The sequence below is a fragment of the Oncorhynchus tshawytscha genome, linkage group LG13 (assembly GCF_018296145.1).
Source record: "Oncorhynchus tshawytscha isolate Ot180627B linkage group LG13, Otsh_v2.0, whole genome shotgun sequence".
NCBI classification, from domain to species: Eukaryota; Metazoa; Chordata; class Actinopteri; order Salmoniformes; family Salmonidae; genus Oncorhynchus; species Oncorhynchus tshawytscha.
Window position 1 is genome coordinate 51,880,276 of NC_056441.1, and position 17,616 is coordinate 51,897,891.

General features: G+C 42.8%; 1 protein-coding gene across 3 annotated transcripts in view; it reads right to left on the bottom strand.

Annotated features, from left to right (window-relative positions):
* Positions 1-2,182: 2,182 nt before the first annotated feature.
* The window catches only part of zgc:172282 (leucine-rich repeat and fibronectin type III domain-containing protein 1-like protein), a 109,048-nt gene continuing 93,614 nt past the window's right edge, over positions 2,183-17,616 (bottom strand). The window contains exons 4-7 of one of the 3 annotated variants that reach the window (XM_024442144.2): positions 16,359-16,660; positions 14,788-14,904; positions 13,793-14,220; positions 2,183-2,560 (exon numbers count right to left, since the gene is read on the bottom strand). In XM_024442144.2, the coding sequence (XP_024297912.1) occupies positions 14,834-14,904; positions 16,359-16,660 (373 nt within the window). In that variant the 3' untranslated portion in view covers positions 2,183-2,560; positions 13,793-14,220; positions 14,788-14,833. Of the gene's footprint in view, positions 2,561-13,792; positions 14,221-14,787; positions 14,905-15,983; positions 16,661-17,616 lie in introns of all 3 variants that reach the window. The other 2 variants (XM_024442143.2, XM_024442142.2) reach the window with 2 other exon arrangements.

Sequence of the window (17,616 nt, forward strand, 5' to 3'; positions counted from 1 at the left end):
AGTGTGCAAATCTGTCATCAAGGCAAAGGGTGGCTACTTTAAAGATTCTCAAATATACAATATATTTTGATTTGTTTAACACTTTTTGGTAACTATATTTTACCATATGTGTTATTTCATAGATTTGATGTCTTCACTATTACTCGTAGAATGTAGAAAATAGTAAAAAATAAATAAAAACCATTGAGTGAGTAGGTGTGTCCAAACTTTTGACTGGTAATACATGTGTCAAGGGGTTTTAAGGAACCATTTGTTTTCCCAATCTGTATAAAGAATTACTTATAGTACTACAACAAATATCTAGCTCAAGCAGTCAGCACCTATGTTGAGTACAGCCAGTCTATTACTTTCACTACAGTTGAAGTCGGACGTTTACATACATCTTAGCCAAATACATTTAAACTCAGTTTTTCACAATTCCTGACATTAAATCCTATAAATATTCACTGTCTTACATCAGTTAGGATCACCACTTTATTTTATTTTACTTTTTCAGTTCTCTTTCGCACCAAAGTATGTTCCTCTCTAGGAGACAGAACGCGTCTCCTTCCTTAGCTGTATGATGGCTGAGTGGTCCCAAGGTGTTTATACTTGCGTACTATTGTTTGTACAGATGAATGTGGTATCTTCAGGCGTTTGGAAATTGCTCCCAAGGATGAACCAGACTTGTGGAGGTCTACAATTATTTTCAGAGGTATTGGCTGATTTCTTTTGATTTACCCATGATGTCAGTCAAAGAGGCACTGCGATTGAAGGTAGGCCTTGAAATACATCCACAGGTACACCTCCAATTTACTCAAATTATGTCATTTCGCCTATCAGAAGCTTCTTAAGACATGACATACTTTTCTGCAATTTTCCAAGCTGTTTAAAGGCACAGTCAAATTAGTGTATGTAAACTGGAATTGTGATACAGTGAAATAATCTGTCTGGAAGCAATTGTTGGAAAAATGACTTAACCTCCAACCTAAGTGTATGTAAACTTCCGACTTCAACTGTAGGTATGCTACCGAGTGTAACATCACTTTCAAGAATGGGAATTTACCGTTTCACAGACAGACGTCTCCAGTTAGCTGATAAGTGCAGATTTCCTCTATGACCATTGGCCCACATTTGCAGAAGTGAACATTTCAAAAGTACTGTTATCGAGCCACAAAATTAATTCCTCAAGAAATCCATTAGACATGGCCTTTTACCATCACTTCTGTCTCTCATTCCGTCGACTAGAAACCAGTACTGTCTGTGGGGGGGAGGGGAATGGGAAAATATAGGGTGTATGAGAAACTCCAAAATAGGGTTTCCTGACTGGAATACATATAAAGGCGAGACATTTTCAAACTCACTTTAACTCCCAGAGTGACTGATGTTAACATTTCATTTCTTCTGGGCAACCCCCTCTCTCGGCACCTCGATGTTCCCCTGTATTAATGACAGTGAAATCATTCGATCTTTTGCCATGAGGAAATAGTGATGATTACTCCATTTTGTGATGTATGTAATAACAGCAAAAATGATGATTTAGCACAATGGCAGACAGTCATTACTCTCATGGCACACATCACCCAGCAAGCCTTAAGGAGGACTTTAGGATAGCTATAAACAGCCACGAAAGGCAGGTTTTAGCACTTTCAATAAGATATCCAACTCACGCAAAGCATTCTGTTGGTTAAATGCCTGACCTGGATCAGATTCACTGCACCAGATGGTGAAAACCACCACAAGAGATTCTGTGCAAATTGCAGTGTTTAAATTCATGTCGGCTTTGAGGGTCAGGGGGAAAAACAAAAAGAAGTCAGTGGAATTGAGTTGGCAGAATTTAAAGCCTACTAGGTGGGGGAGAGAGGCTAACCCTGATGCTGAATGTGTCTATATGGAGAAGGCTGTAGAACTGGTGGGGTAATATATATAAAGGGCTGGATGCTATGGGATGATTCAAACCGAATTAATTTTTTACCTCTGGGATCCCTTTCTCCCTCTAAAGTAATCTGGATTGATTGCCATTGTGGTACAACCATCAGGTAACATGTTATTGGCTTTGCGGTACCATGAAGCAGAGATAGGCAAGGCGGGGATAGGGTGTGGGTGTACAGTACTAGGTTTGTATCGGGGGAATACAAGAGGAGAGAAGCAGGTGTAACAGACAGTAAATCATCAGCCACAAACAGGCCTGTTAGTCTCTAGGGAATTAATCCACTTTTTTATTTTATTAGAAAAATTTCACACACCATAAAAATTACATGTACAAAACTATAAGATTTGGAATTGCGTTATGTACAGATACAAAAGATAAAGCCAACTAAAAAGTGACGGAGAACACAGAAGAAGGTGAGTCCCCAGCTCTGAGCTTTTTGTCTGAGTCTGCCTGTTTTGATTCCGTTCTCACTGGGTTCGGCTCAAAGGTGAGAAAAAAAAAACGCAACACAGGGTGATGAAGACCATGGTGACGAAGAGGTGGTGGTGATGCACAGACATGCGGTTCAGTTTGCTTAGTCCCTGTTAGTTCTTCCTCCTTTATATCCTTCTGTCCTCGGAGTCCAGATGGGGTAAACTCGGCCCAGACCTGCAGAGAGAAGAGAGAGACAGCGAAATCAGTGAGGAATATGTACTATTTTGCCCTTTCATTAGTTTACGATTGACCACACATACAAGTCCACTTAATCCAGGTTGATCATTGAAAGGGCTTCATGAAGATCAGCCAACATTGTAGCCCCTGAAGTATGGTGATGACACTGTTTCTCCTTGACCAGTGTTCGAGTCATTGAATCCCTGCCATACTAAAGGCTTTATTTAATGAAACCGAGAACATTCAAACATTCCCATGATGACACTAGACCAAAGTACATCAGTTGAATAACCTGTGTGTCTAATACAAACACAGGAAGCTTCACAAACACTGGCAGCCATACGACCACCGAGCTTGGACAATGCCCTCTGTTTGGATCCGTGTTGTGCTCTACTGCTGTTTGATACAAATGTAAATGACTGGCAGCCTCCCTAACAGCACTGGCCAAACCGTGGCGGGCCTGCCTACGTGGCCATGAAACGAAACAGGATTATAAAACAACAACCCAGTGCCATTAAACAGCCATTGAAGTGAGCAGATGCTTTTCCAGTATAGTGCAAGATTACATTTGGGACTCCTCGGCCTTAGACTCATCCTCAATGTCTCACGCACTGTCCACAGAAGAGTGATAGGAGCTAAGCCGGTCAGCTCAGACAAGCCCAGCCCTCACGGTAGTCTGACTAAGCCTCCCGCGGGTTGGGAATATCATGGCTCTGGATGCATGGCAGGTGGTGAGCTGAACACAAGCCTGGCAGACATTTTAAAATATAATACTTCGGCTTACATCTACATATGGAACTAGGCACTTTGAAAAATGGTGCTGGATATAGGCTCTCTGGTGGACACGTATGGCACCTGGATATAGCTGACTAGCTGGCACTGCAGGTGGTTTGTATTGGAGAGGAGAAGAGGCGGAAGAGGTGCAAGAGCAATAGCTACAATGATGGATGCCATTTTGGAAATGCTGATCCCTTGTGTCAGGCTAACATGTTTGACGCTGAAAGCCCTGAGTGGACTGAGGTCTATAAAGTGAAGGAGTTGAGAGGGTACATTTCTTTTGCTTCTCAGTTGGCTGAATGTACTAGCATGATGTTTATGTAAAAAAAAAACACAACTGCATGAAAGTGTTTTCAGGCACTTTACGCTGACTTCACAAGGCAGAAATAGATTGCCCATTGAAAACATAGGGGCCATTACTCCTTCATCGCAAAGTGTACTGTAACACGGTGACTTGAACAAAATACATTCCATATTCACGTTCACGTTCAGGACTAGTCTATAGCGGGTTTTATCCTGTGAAAAATGTATGGCTTTAAGTGTGATGTAATCCGCTCCAGGACCTTAGTGACCATGGGCGTTTCTCTGCCTCTCCCTCCCAGCGTGGGAGCATTGATAAATTCAGCTAGCGTCTACACAAAGCAATACCCGCCTATCTGTACTACTCTCTTGTTGGCACAGCAGGAGAGTCTCTCTTAAAGCACAACCACATAGTATGAAGCGCTTGGATTCAGCAAAAGTGCAGAAATATATTCCTGTATTTCCTTAACCACTTTAAAAGTCGACGTATCAAACTGAGCACAGGAGACCTATTTGTACACTGAATTATAGCATCATACTGTAGCTTACTTGCTCCAAATCATTCATGGTGTTGCATGACACACTATCTCCAGAAACGCTATTGACAGCGATTGTATGTGAAATAGCTTCATCTACAGCTATTTACAAACAAAGCAGGCTTCATTGTGCTGAGCGTGCACTATTGAGCTAAAAATATGATCTTCTTTACCATCCAGGAGAAAGGATATTGGACCAGCATTGCTGCCCCGGGGTCATGGCATGGCGGCTCTCCTGTCCTGAGAAAGTGTATTCCACGGAGGGGGTCAAGTGCGATACACATTGTCCGACTCTTATTTTGCAACCCTGATTATGATTCCCATCATCACACTTTGTTTCTCATCAGCACGTATTGATTGTGCAATTAAATGTGGCCTGAGCAGCAGAAATCAATTGGGACCGGCTGAACTCTGGAGTGAACACCGCCCCCGGGGCAATCGCCCAATCATCGTCTGATATGAATCACCTCAGTGTGTCTGCCACACACATCTATCTCCGAACGGCATCCACTGCTGGCCAACCCATAAACTGTTCAGGGGGAGACCGTCATTTATTCTCCATACCAACTTTCATCATCTCACCTTTTTTACATGGGATGTTGTTATTGCTGTTTCACATTGTCTGCGTCGAGGGCGAGTGAGAACATCAACAGTATTTTGCCCTTGGTTTTTAGGTATGCCTCTTAGTCATCAGAACCGGCAAAGTCTGTTTAATAAAACCATAACTCTGGTATTGTGAATCTCAGTAGCCTCCTCGACATTTGCCCTGCTCAGAAGAACATGATAAAGTGACAAAATGAAAACAAATACAGCCTACAACCTAATGTCCCCTGCCGCCTCGCTTCTGCCCCATGATATCTGAGTTGAACATCATTCTGTCTCCCAACAAACAACAGAGAACTTGTTTGCATAATGTCTGCATAGTGATGCCATGGTTGAGCTTCCAGACAGTTCAGCACAGACCATTTAGCCCGCTGTTCTTGACTTCCATTAGTGGGGGAGACCTCTGTGATCTCACTCAAAACAACCTGTTTATTGATGCCAGGGACCTGTGATCATCAGGCGCCATGCCGCTGCTGATACATTGGGTAACATGCTCATCGCTGCGTCATCAGCATGGAGCAATGACTTGCCACGTAGCTATACTCTATAATTGCCAGAGAAACGAGGCTGGAAACTTGACAAAACATAATGCTAAGTGTGGGAGGATTGGAAGATGGGCGCCATCAAGCCATACAACATGTCATTGATTTCTCCAAGGCCTATTTTAGCACAATGGTTGATAGCAATCTAGTTGTGATGTCAATCCGTGAGGAATTTTGATTGTCGTTGTGATCATTTTTTGTTGTTGTCTCCAGAGCAATAAGGATCAGAGAACACATAGCTAGAAAATACAACTTTAAGGAGAGGCAGAAAAACCCCTAACTCAATTCTGTTCTCGCTCAATACAAACGCGAAGAGACAAGAATGGAATTGCCACTCGGTATACAAACATATTTTTCTGGCCGCAGACGGGGCTGTGTGACAAAAAGAAACAGAATCAATGCCTTCGCCATTGTTTGGAATTAGTGCTGAGTTTAAATTGAGCTGCAGTGCTTCCCGAGGCCCAGTGCCTCACACACACACAGAAGGCAGAAACTACGGCCTCGATCAAAGCAAACACACAGCAATGGCAATAAAGAAAGATGCAAAATTAGCAAAATAAATTCCTCTGCTGACATTTGCCGGCCTCTTGGTACAGCAGTAATTAATGACATTTGGCAGTGGTTGTGATATGTAAAGCATCATCTGCTTTTTGTTTGTGTGGTCTTTGTTTTGTAGGATGGTGTTCTCACAAAAAGCAAACACACAGGTATGTTGGAAAACACACACAGCCCGCACACGTATCCTACAGATTGTCTCCACATCTCCCTTGCTTGAATAGCCAAACACTAACTATGAAATTACACCAGCAGCACGGTTACGATCCTTTTACAGTGGTTCTGTTTGCCAATCCTCATGTCATTTTGTGAGACAGAATATTTACGATACCAGGCTCTTTGAACACACATCCATCTTCATCTCATCTCTTTCAAGTCTAACCTTAAACCAGTCCAATTTCTCAAACTCCTGCTTGATGGTGAGATATGGGTTGATCAATAGTGATTTCATGGCCCAGGCCCTGGCACTGACGGCCGACTGAGCCTTTCCATTTGTCCCTGTCCACTCGAGGAACGGTGAGGGCTAAGAGCAATGGGGTCCCCTGATTTCACACATCACTACACCTCTACCCTCCCCACATTAATATCCAACACAGAATACAAACAAAAGCACCTGTCCACCCGCCACTGACATTTTATTAATCAGACAGGCACAACATTAGTTTGCTGATAAAATATAGTACGGGTGAGTTTACTCTCAACTATCAAAGGCTAAAGCCATCAGAGTGAGAATATGATGAAACTATTTGTTAGGACATACAGCGACGCTCCAGAACTGTCCTGCTCATTTCCCCTCCCTTCTCGACACGCTTCTATGCTCTCAGATGTTAGCAGGTAAAAGAAAGACTTCACAGGGGAATTGATGGCAAGGTTAACATCTGTGGCAAGAACTAGCTGCTATTATCAATTATGCATACCTCCCTTGCTTTGTTTCAGAAAGCCGATATGTAATAGCAGAGGCCCTTTCACTGCAACATCCCTCCTCTCCGTCACACGATAGGGCCAGATCACTGTGTAATCACCTTGTTGTACAAACTGTAGAAGTGCCATCACAGAGACACAGGCCTGTCTGAACACATGGTGAGCGAGGGAAAGAAATGAACTTCAAATGAGTTGTGGGATCAAACGTTAATGGGATTCATCCGTGTTTGGATGTACAATGGTATACTATGACCACTGCAGTGATCTAAGACAACATAGACCTAAGCTATGACAAGATGACTGGCTAAATCTCTAGAAAGCACTGTCCTATCTTTGATGTGAGAATAATTAAGTATGACCTCGTAAGGCGTCCCGGAAATGACCAACCACATGCATGTCCTTCAAGAAACGTATTTATTGGCTTAGGTAAACAAAATGTTTCAAGACAGCACAGCCAAACACAAAAAAGAACAACATTTACCCTAATGAACACAGCCATAGCCGCGCTCAGCGTGGAACTCTACTGGTTGGTTTACTAAACATGCTTACGGTAAAGCCGGGCTTGTGGCTGTCTAGATCGCTGCTGTTAGTTGTTGTTTTCAATCTTACCTGCAACCTGCCCTTCTGGAACTGCGAGGAGCAACAGCATAACCTACGTTGCTACCATGACAAAGACCAAAGCTGGCAGGAGTGCTGTTGAGGACAGCGGTGTCTTTCTATCACAGGTGAAGGATCTTTAAAACCTCTTGAAGCTATGGGGCACTATTTTTATGTTTGGAAAAATAACGTTCCCAAAGTAAACGGCATATTTCTCAGGATCAGATGCTAGAATATGCATATAATTGACAGATCAGGATAGAAAACACTCTAAAGTTTCCAAAACTGTAAAAATATTGTCTGTGAGTATAACAGAACTGATATTGCAGGTGAAAACATGAGGAAAATCCAATCAGGAAGTGCCTCTTATTTTGAAACCCTTCTGTTCCTATGCATGCCTATCCACCATTTAAAGGGATATCAACCAGATTCCTTTTTCTAGGGCTTCCCTAAGGTGTCAACAGTCCTTAGACATAGTTTCAGGCTCTTAGTTTGAAAAATAACAAATACAAACAAATATAGTGCTACAAGCTGTTTTTACAACAACAACAAAATAGCTTCAAGTGTTTTGTCCAAACACTGGTGGAGTCAACTAATAAAATAATGGACGACTTGATCAGAGAGGTCCAGGATCTGAAGAACAGTTTGCAGTTCTCCCAGGGTCAGCTCAGTGAGATTAAACAGGAGAAAGGCAAGATGACGTCACTTCTGTGTGTGAATCATGATAACAATGACAGAGAAATCAGATTATCTCGAGGGACAATCAAGGTGTAAAAACATGGTTATGGACAGAAATGCAGAATCTCCACATGAGACCTGGACGGAGTCTAAGGACAATGTGAGGGAAATTCTCGGAGAAACTGAATATGGACCACAGGAAGATTGAGGCCCAGGTGACAGGCTCAGGCCGATAGTGGTCAAGTTCGTGAAGTTCAAGGACAAGGCAGCTGTTCTGGAAAGAGTCAAGAACTTGAGAGGAACGTATATCTTCCTCAACAAGAACAATCCTGTAGCTGTGCGCCAGAAGAGGAAAGAACTTATCCCAACCATGAAAGCTTCCAGACTGTGTGGGGACATTGCTTACATCTGCTATGACAGGCTCATTGTCCACCCTCCCTCCCAAATGCCTGGAAGGGATGAGAGAGCCAAACCTCGGGTTCGTAGCTTCAACCCCGCAGCACACACACACTTACATACACCAACTTATTGATGGACTGCTGAATGTTTCTTTTTTTGAGCATATTATGTCTATCTCTGATAAGTTACCCAGGAAAGTGCCGGAAAATAGACCATTTTAATATATGTATTCTTAGAAATAAGGTTCATTAAATCAATAACTTGCTAACATCAGATAATGTTAATACATTAGCCATTTCTGAGACTCACTTAGATAATTCATTTGATGATACAGCAGTAGCAATACAAGAATAACACCTATGGAAGAGACAGGAATGCTTATGGGGGAGGTGTTGCTGTATACATTCAAAGCCATATCAAGTGTTATTGAAGTGTTGTGGTTGCAGGTTCACCTGGAACATTTAAAGCATTTTCTTTTGGGGTGTTGCTAAAGGCCACTAAGTGCTAACAGCCTATATCTAAATCATATGTGTGAAACTCTTGGTAGTGTATGTGACGTAAACAGAGAGGCCTACTTTCTTGGGGACCTGAATATTGGATGGTTTTCATCAAGCTGTCCGCTCAAGAGGAAGCTTCTCACTGTAACCAGTGCTGTGTTTACAAACACTACAGGAACAAGATCATCAACATGTATTGATCACATTTTTACGAATACTGTAGAACTTCATTCTAAAGCTGTATCCGTACCCATTGAATGCAATGATCACAATATAGTGCCTATATCCAGGAAAGCCAAGGATTCAACAGTTGGGTCTAAAATAGTGTATAAAAACATACAAAATGTTTTGCTGTCACTCTTATGTGGATGAGGTTAAAAATATTTGTAGGTCTAATTTGCTTCTTCCAATTATTAATAAACATGCACTTGTTTGATGAGGAGTTGACAAACTGTACGGTTGAAAGAGATGGGGGGAAGGAGTGGCTAATAAGTCTGGCTGCACATCTGACTGGCTGACTTACTGCAAATTAATAAAGTATGTGACTAAACTCAATAAAAAGTAGAAACTGTATTATGAAGTCAAGATCAACGATGTAAAAAAAAAAATGGGGGCAGAAAGGCTAAAAAAGTTAATTGAATCAGATGGCTTATTCATCACAAAACCATTTGATGTTGCCAATTATTTGAATGTTTACTTCATTGTCAAAGTGGGAAAATTTAGACAGGAAATGCCAACAACTAACAGTGAGCCGTTGTACTAATAATGAAAGAAAATAATTACAAGTTTGAATTTTGTAAAGTTATTGTGGGTTGTTGAGAAAACGTATGGTCGTGGCCAAAAGTTTGGAGAATTACACAAATATTAATACCCACACTGTTTGCTGCTTCAGTGTCTTTACATATTTTTGTCAGATGTTACTATGGAATACTGAAGTATAATTACAAACATTTCATACGTGTCAAAGGCTTTTATTGACAATTACATGAAGTTGATGCAAAGAGTCAATATTTGCAGTGTTGACCCTTCTTTTTCAAGAGCTCTGCAATCCACCCTGGCATGCTGTCAATTAACTAATGGGCCACATGGCAGCCCATTCTTGCATAATCAATGCTTGGAATTTGTGGGGTTTTGTTTGTCCACCCGTCTCTTGAGCATTGACCACAAGTTCTCAATGGGATTAAGGTCTGGGGAGTTTCCTGGCCATGGGCCCAAAATATCAATGTTTTGTTCCCCGAGTTCTCTTATGGCAAGGTGCTCCATCATGCGTCGAAAAGGCATTGTTCATCCCCAAACTGTTCCTGGATGGTAGAAGTTGGGAGAAGTTGCTCTCGGAGGATGTGTTGGTACCATTCTTTATTCATGGCTGTGTTCTTAGGCAAAATTGTGAGTGAGCCCACTCCCTTGGCTGAGAAGCAACCCCACACATGAATGGTCTCAGGGTGCTTTACTGGTTACATGACACAGGACTGATGGTAGCGCTCACCTTGTCCTCTCCGGACAAGCTTTTTTCCGGATGCCCCAAACAATCGGAAAGGGGATTCATCAGAGAAAATGACTTTACCCCAGTCCTCAGCATCCAATCCCTGTACCTTTTGCAGAATATCAGTCTGTCCCTGATGTTTTTCCTGAAGAGAAGTGGCTTCTTTGCTGCCCTTCTTGACACCAGGCCATCCTCCAAAAGTCTTCGCCTCACTGTGCGTGCAGATGCACTCACACCTGCCTGCTGCCAATCCTGAGCAAGCTCTGTACTGGTGGTGCCCCGATCCTGCAGCTGAATCAACTTTAGGAGACGGTACTGGCGCTTGATGGGCTTTCTTGGGTGCCCTGAAGCCTTCTTCACAACAATTGAACCGCTCTCCTTGAAGTTCTTGATGATCCGATAAATGGTTGATTTAGGTGCAATCTTACTGGCAGCAATATCCTGGCCTGTGAAGCCCTTTTTGTGCAAAGCAATGATGACGGCACATGTTTCCTTGCAGGTAACCATGGCTGACAGAGGAAGAACAATGATTCGAAGCACCACCCTCCTTTTGAAGCGTCCAGTCTGTTATTCGAACTCAATCAGCATGACAGAGTGATCTTCAGCCTTGTCCTCGTCAACACTCACACCTGTGTTAACGAGAAAATCACTGACATGATGTCAGCTGATCCTGTTGTGGCAGGGCTGAAATACAGTGGAAATGTTTTTGGGGGATTCAGCTTGTGCATGACAAAGAGGGAATTTGCAATTCATCTGATCACTCTTCATAACATTCTGGAGTATATGCAAATTGTCATACAAACTGAGGCAGCAGACTTTGTTAAAATTAATATTTGTGTCATTCTCAAAACTTTTGGTCACGACTGTACAGTACCAGTCAAAAGTTACCAGTACCAAGTCGAAGTGCAGGGGTAAATGCAATTGAGGTAGATATGTATATACAGTTCCAGTCAAAATGTTGGACACACCTACTCATTCAAGGGTTTTTCCTTATTTGGACTATTTTCTACATTGAAGAATAATAGTGAAGACATCAAAACTATGAAATAACACATGGAATCATGTAGTAACCAAATAAGTGTTAAACAAATCAAAATATATTTGAGATTCTTCAAAGTAGCCACCCTTTGCCTTGATGACAGCTTTGCACACTCTTGGCATTCTCTCCACCAGCTTCATGAGGTCATCTCCTGGAATGCTTTTCCAACAGTCTTGAAGGAGTTCACACATATGCTGAAAAACCCTTGAATGAGTAGGTGTTTCCAAACATGCCACCAGGGGTCTTTTCACAAGCCCCAGGTTCAGAACAAAATCAAGGAAACGTACAGCATTATACAGAGCCATGAGTGCATAGAACTCTTTTCCATCTTATATAGCGCAAGTGAACGGCAAATCTGGTTTCAAAAAACAAATAAAGCAACACCTCATGGCACTACGCCTCTTCCCCATGTAACCTACTTGTTGTATGTATGTACTGACATGTATGTGTAACTGATAGATGCACACGCACAGGTAAGTCAATTGTAAAGTATTTTGTCTGTTTAGTTACGTGTCGGACCCCAGTAAAACTAGCTGTCGCCATTGGCATTGGCCAATGGCCATCCTAATAGATGAATACATTTTTAAAAAGAGTTGAAAGAGAAAGTAGGATTAGCTCCAGACAGATGTAGTGATGCGTCTAGGATCCTCTCCCACTATGTTCCTCCATCAGTGTGTTCAGGACCTAATTGCGCTGATCGCTTACAAAATTTGACTCCTTAATTGCCTGTCTACCCATAATTATCTCCCGTCCGTTTAGCCAGGTTCTTAGTTAAGCCAGAGGAACCAGTGGAAGGGGCAGGGAGGAGACGGGGGGAGATGGGAGGCAAACATGAGATGTCTCTGGGAAAGATTGGGTTGGAGTGGTTTTCCTCCTCCAGAATAACCACTTTATACTCAAACATCCCCCTTCTCCTGTCTGTAATCACAAGCTAATCAGACTGGAACTGTCTGGATCTTCTAACATGGTTGGCTAAATACAACACAGAACACACTCTCACACACAACCCTAAATTAGCTTTCTGATTTTAGTTTCATTTTTCATCACTCTCCTTCATCTCAGAGCAACAGTGACTTGCAAAAGTATTCATCCCCCTTGGCGTTTTTCATATTTTGTTGCGTTACAACCTGTAATTTAAATTGATTTTTATTTGGATTTCACATATTGGACATACACAAAATAAAAAAATTACTTGTTATAATAATAATAAAATAATAAAAAATTATTTAAAAAAAAAAGAATGGAAAAGTGGTGCGTGCATATGTATTCACCCCCTTTGCTATGAAGCCCCTAAACAAGATCTGGTGCAACCAATTACCTTCAGGAGTCACATAATTAGTTTAAAAAAAGTCCACCTGTGTGCAATCTAAGTGTTACATGGTCTGTCACATGATCTCAGTGTATATACACCTGTTCTGAAAGGCCCTAGAGTCTGCAACACCACATAGCAAGGGGCACCACCAAGCAAGCGGCACCATGAAGACCAAGGAGCTCTCCAAACAGAATTACAGATCAGGGTTGGGTTATAAAAAAAATATCCAAAACTTTGAACATTCCACAGAGCACCATTAAATCCATTATCAAACAATGGAAAGAATATGTCACTAAAACAAACCTGCCAAGAGAGGGCCACCCACCAAAACACAGAGGCCAGGCAAGAAGGGCATTAATCAGAGAGGCAACAAAGAGACCAAAGATAACCCTGAAGGAGCTGCAAAGCTCCACAGAAGAGATTGGAGTATCTGTCCAGAGGACCACTTTAAATACACTAATATTCTTGAGGGAAACCAGTCTTCCAGTTTCAGTCTTCCAGAGATTTGAGACTGGGATGGAGGTTCACCTTCCAGCAGGACAATGGCCCTAAGTATACTGCTAAAGCAACACTTGAGTGGTTTAAGGGGAATATATTTAAACATCTTGTCAAAGCCCAGAACTCAATCCAATTGAGAATAGTGAATAGTTATGCATTTTCAAGTTTTTATTTTTTTGTCTTATTTCTTGTTTGTTTCTCGTTAAAACATATTTAGCATTTTCAAAGTGGTAGGCATGTTGTGTAATCAAATGATACAAACCTCGAAGAAAATCTATTTTGATTCCAGGTTGTAAAGCAACAAATAGGAAAAATGCCAAAGGGGGTGAATACTTTCGCAAGCCACTGTATCTGTGGCTGGCTTGATTGAAGTATATGGTCAACTTGGTTAAATCATGAGTAGGTCCTGGGGGGGTTTTCTGACCTTGTGACCCGACCAGGGAGTGTTTCCTGGCCAACCCACATAGAGTACATGATCCTGTGTACACTCACCTTAGGCTGGGTCCCCATCCTGAGCCTGAAGACAGTCAGATCAAATAAGGTACAGTATGAGCAGGTCGAGGAATAGATCCAGGTACATGAACAGGTCCAGGTATTGGCAAGTCCTGGTCCAAGTACAGGTCCAGGAACAGTAGTAGTGCTGTGGTAATGACAGCGGATACACAGACAGTCAGCCACAAAGGGATACAAGGCAATACGTTTCAAAAGCCACCGGCAAGGCCTTTGGCCCGTCTAGTTCCACTCCAATAGATTATGATGGTGAATTGAGTCCTTATTAAATCCATCTAGGTGTGTTTTCATGGAAGGGTCCATGGATACAGTGTGAACTCCGGGGTCGCAAAGAGGAAGTCCGACAGAAGTCCTAAAAATGTTCCTGATTTATCATCTAATCTCCTTGTTTCGTGGAACCCCGGAATATTCTGAAAGACACAAACACGAGCAATGGTTACTGATCGAGTTGAATGCATGACAATAATCACAACTGATCATGAATAAATGTGCAATTGTTTGAATGGTAATTTGACTTTATAATGATGATTTTGACTGGTTGGTGGATCAGATTGTGTGTTTGTAATTGCCACTGTGCTATGATCGATTTTGTATTGCTGCTGCAGTGTATTGGTGTAGGATGAAAATGTAAGTAATTGTAATTCATGTTTTTGCATTATGTTGTTTGGATGTCTGCTGCTATCAAAGTGCAGCACTGAGTGTTAAGGGTGTGTCCTCTGCAATTAGTCTCGCTGAATATGGCATATGTGTGGGAACAGACTCCTGAGGGAGGTCTCTGGCAGTAACGTGGCTAGTAATACGTTAGCTCTGACTAAGTGATATTTTCTCTCTCACACAGCCATCTCTCTGTCTCAGTTTGTATCTATTCATCTGTCTTACACTAAAGACCCCCCCCCCTCTCTCTTATCTTCTTCTCTCAAGTAGATTAATGGAGAGGAACAGGGGAAGAAGGAACAGGGAAAGAAGGGCACCATTACTCTTGGAGGTTGATGGCTGCTTCTCACCGAGAAGCAGAAGGAGTCATCAAATTTTAAAGTCGCTCCAGTCTCTGTGAGCCCTCTTGTCGTCGTCGGCAGCCGCGGGCGCCGGCGTGTCTGGTGGAAGAGACAAATAGAGGTGAGAGATGAGGCGGGTAGAGTTAGTGACAGCCAGGCTGGACACGGCGCAGTGCATCCCTCAGCCTTCGTCTCAGGGACACAGCACTCGGGAGCCTGCGGACATGGCCGTGGGAATGTGATTCATGGCCTGGTGTCATCGGTACCAAATTGGCACCGTTTTGTCCCACACGGGAGCTACACAGGTTTTTGGCACAGATCTGATATGGGATCCGGGCAAAGTGACTGCGATCTCATGGTAGCCTTGCACTTACTGGTTGTGTGTCGCATACGATTCTACCGGTGAAAGTAAATTATGATTGCAGAATGTACATGTATACAGTGATTTTTCACTGCAGCACCATTAGGGAATTCATTATCTGCATTGCAGTGCAAAGTGTGCCTTACACAGCAATGACTGTGAGAACGTGGTTGGCTGCAAAGGTTTTGGAAGGTTCAAAGGCAGCCAAACTCAACAGTTTTCATTGACAAATTATCCTCAGTCTAGATTGATCACTTTGGTTCATTATGGTCCCTTAATTTCAACCAAAATGTATTTTGCAGCTGCACTGAGTGATTGATGCTATTGAAAGAGAGGGCCTGTCTCTCCCTGACCCTGATTTAATTCACCATATTGATTTAGTGATTTACAAGGCCAAGGCTCTGGAAATCCATGGTCACTCATTCAGAAAGTGCAATTATCCAATTGGAACAATGTATCCAAGTTTCTCACTCTGGAGAGGCTGTTCAAAATATACTTGTCTGTGGCCCATTGTGTCAGTAGAATAGCACTGTTCTTAGCAATTACATGTCTCCGAATTGGCGTTTCATGTGCTGCAATGAGGTGTGCTGGGTTGGGCTAGGCAATGGACTCATGTTCAGTGGCAGAGCTCTAGCTGCCAATACCTACTCTAGGTCACAGAAGGAATAAAAATGAATTACAAGCCAGATGTTTCAGACATGCCATAGAGATACCACATTGAAAATGGTAAAAACAAAATGGGGTCATTCACTGTCATTCTCTCTCATTAACCCCATTCGCAACCATTTGTATCTGTCTCTATCGCTCAAGTACTTACTTCCCCCCGCATTCACATTGGTGGCCTCTTTGGGTGTGAGCGAAGCTCTCCTCTTCATCTCAATGGCAGTCCTGGAGTGATGCCTCTTACTAGGCGACAGCAGGTCCTCAGCAGTCATGTCTGAGATCTGCACCGCATTCTCACAGTCAACCACCAGCGCCATGGTGTTAGAGTCCTTTTGGGTGGCATTAGGTGATGCCGCTCCACTCACACCCCCTCCTCCCCCTGTCCCTGGCCCCCCTCCCACCCCAGCTAAGGCATGAGCCTGTTGCTCCTCCTGGCTCTCTGTAACTTTAGACCCAGAGTGGGACACCTGTCCCCCAGCCTGTCCTCCATTGGTCTGGGCACAGATGTTGTCCATGGTGCCCACCTTACCTGTGTCCATGCCCTGGTGGCTGTAGACCTTGTAGCGGATCATGAGGATGATGATGAAGACGAGCACGGAGGCCACGATGATGCCACCGATAATGATGATCATGGTGCCGCCCAGGAACTGGCTGTGAAGGGCCTGGCACTGGCTGTACTCGGTCTCCGTGATGAACTGGACACAGCCCACCTGCCGCGTGGCCGTCAACGAGGTGATGCCGTCGTCGTAGACCGCCAGGACACACAGGTCGTACTCACGCCCTGACACCAGGTCACGAACCAGGAAGTCCTGACTGGTGGACGGGATCATTCTATTGATTTAGAGAGAGGAACATGTTTTAGGATTGATGACTGGCACGATATAAGTACAGGAACAAATACTCTGTAGGTGGGACAAAATATGTTCAAAATATGATTATTTCTGAGTAACAAAAAGGTAGTGTATGTAGATACTGGACTTGTCTATAGGGCTATGTGAATCAATATGGATAGTTACTTGCGAAGACATACTTTTTATCTTAAAAAATTGTTCCACTGTATTATAATAGAGTTATGGTACAACCCTTGGTTTGAGATTAGTGATGCGATCAAACTGGAATAGCCCATTCGGGCTTACTAGTGGGACAATCATAATGACAAACCTCAAAATCAATATTCAAGGGCCATAAAATGGATTTACCAGAAATGTGTAACATGGAATATATTATGGATGAAAGCAATCAGTGTAAGGGTCCCTTGTGGATTCTCTGAAGCTTTGACTCACATCCACAGTCAATCATCTTAACCCTGGTCCAATGAGTTTGTAGAGAAAGAGCATGTTGAGGTCAATGTCCATCCAAGGAGTAAAGCATGTGCCCAATAGGTGCCAACACTAGCAGATAATAGGGTGCATGTAGGCTTCAGAAGCACTGTAGAGTCAACATCGGGAGGTACTGTATGTTGCTCCAACACAAGAAATCTAATTTTCCTTTTGGTGCCATACCTTTTCATTCTGAAACTACTGTATACGATTGGACTCCATTTGTCAGGTAATTTTTCAGGATCGCTCCACTTTTCTAGATTATGCCAATGATCTTGACCCATTCCTGCAGCTGTGCGGCACTATCATGGACAAGGTCAGGGAAGAAGATATGAACGAGGAGACAATAAAACTATGCAGTCGTTGGCAGACACCGTTCCCACGTGATAATATTCTGGTGAATCCGACCTTTGCAATGACAACAATATGCAGACTGTTGTGACAGAAGCTACAAAGTCGGGCAACACT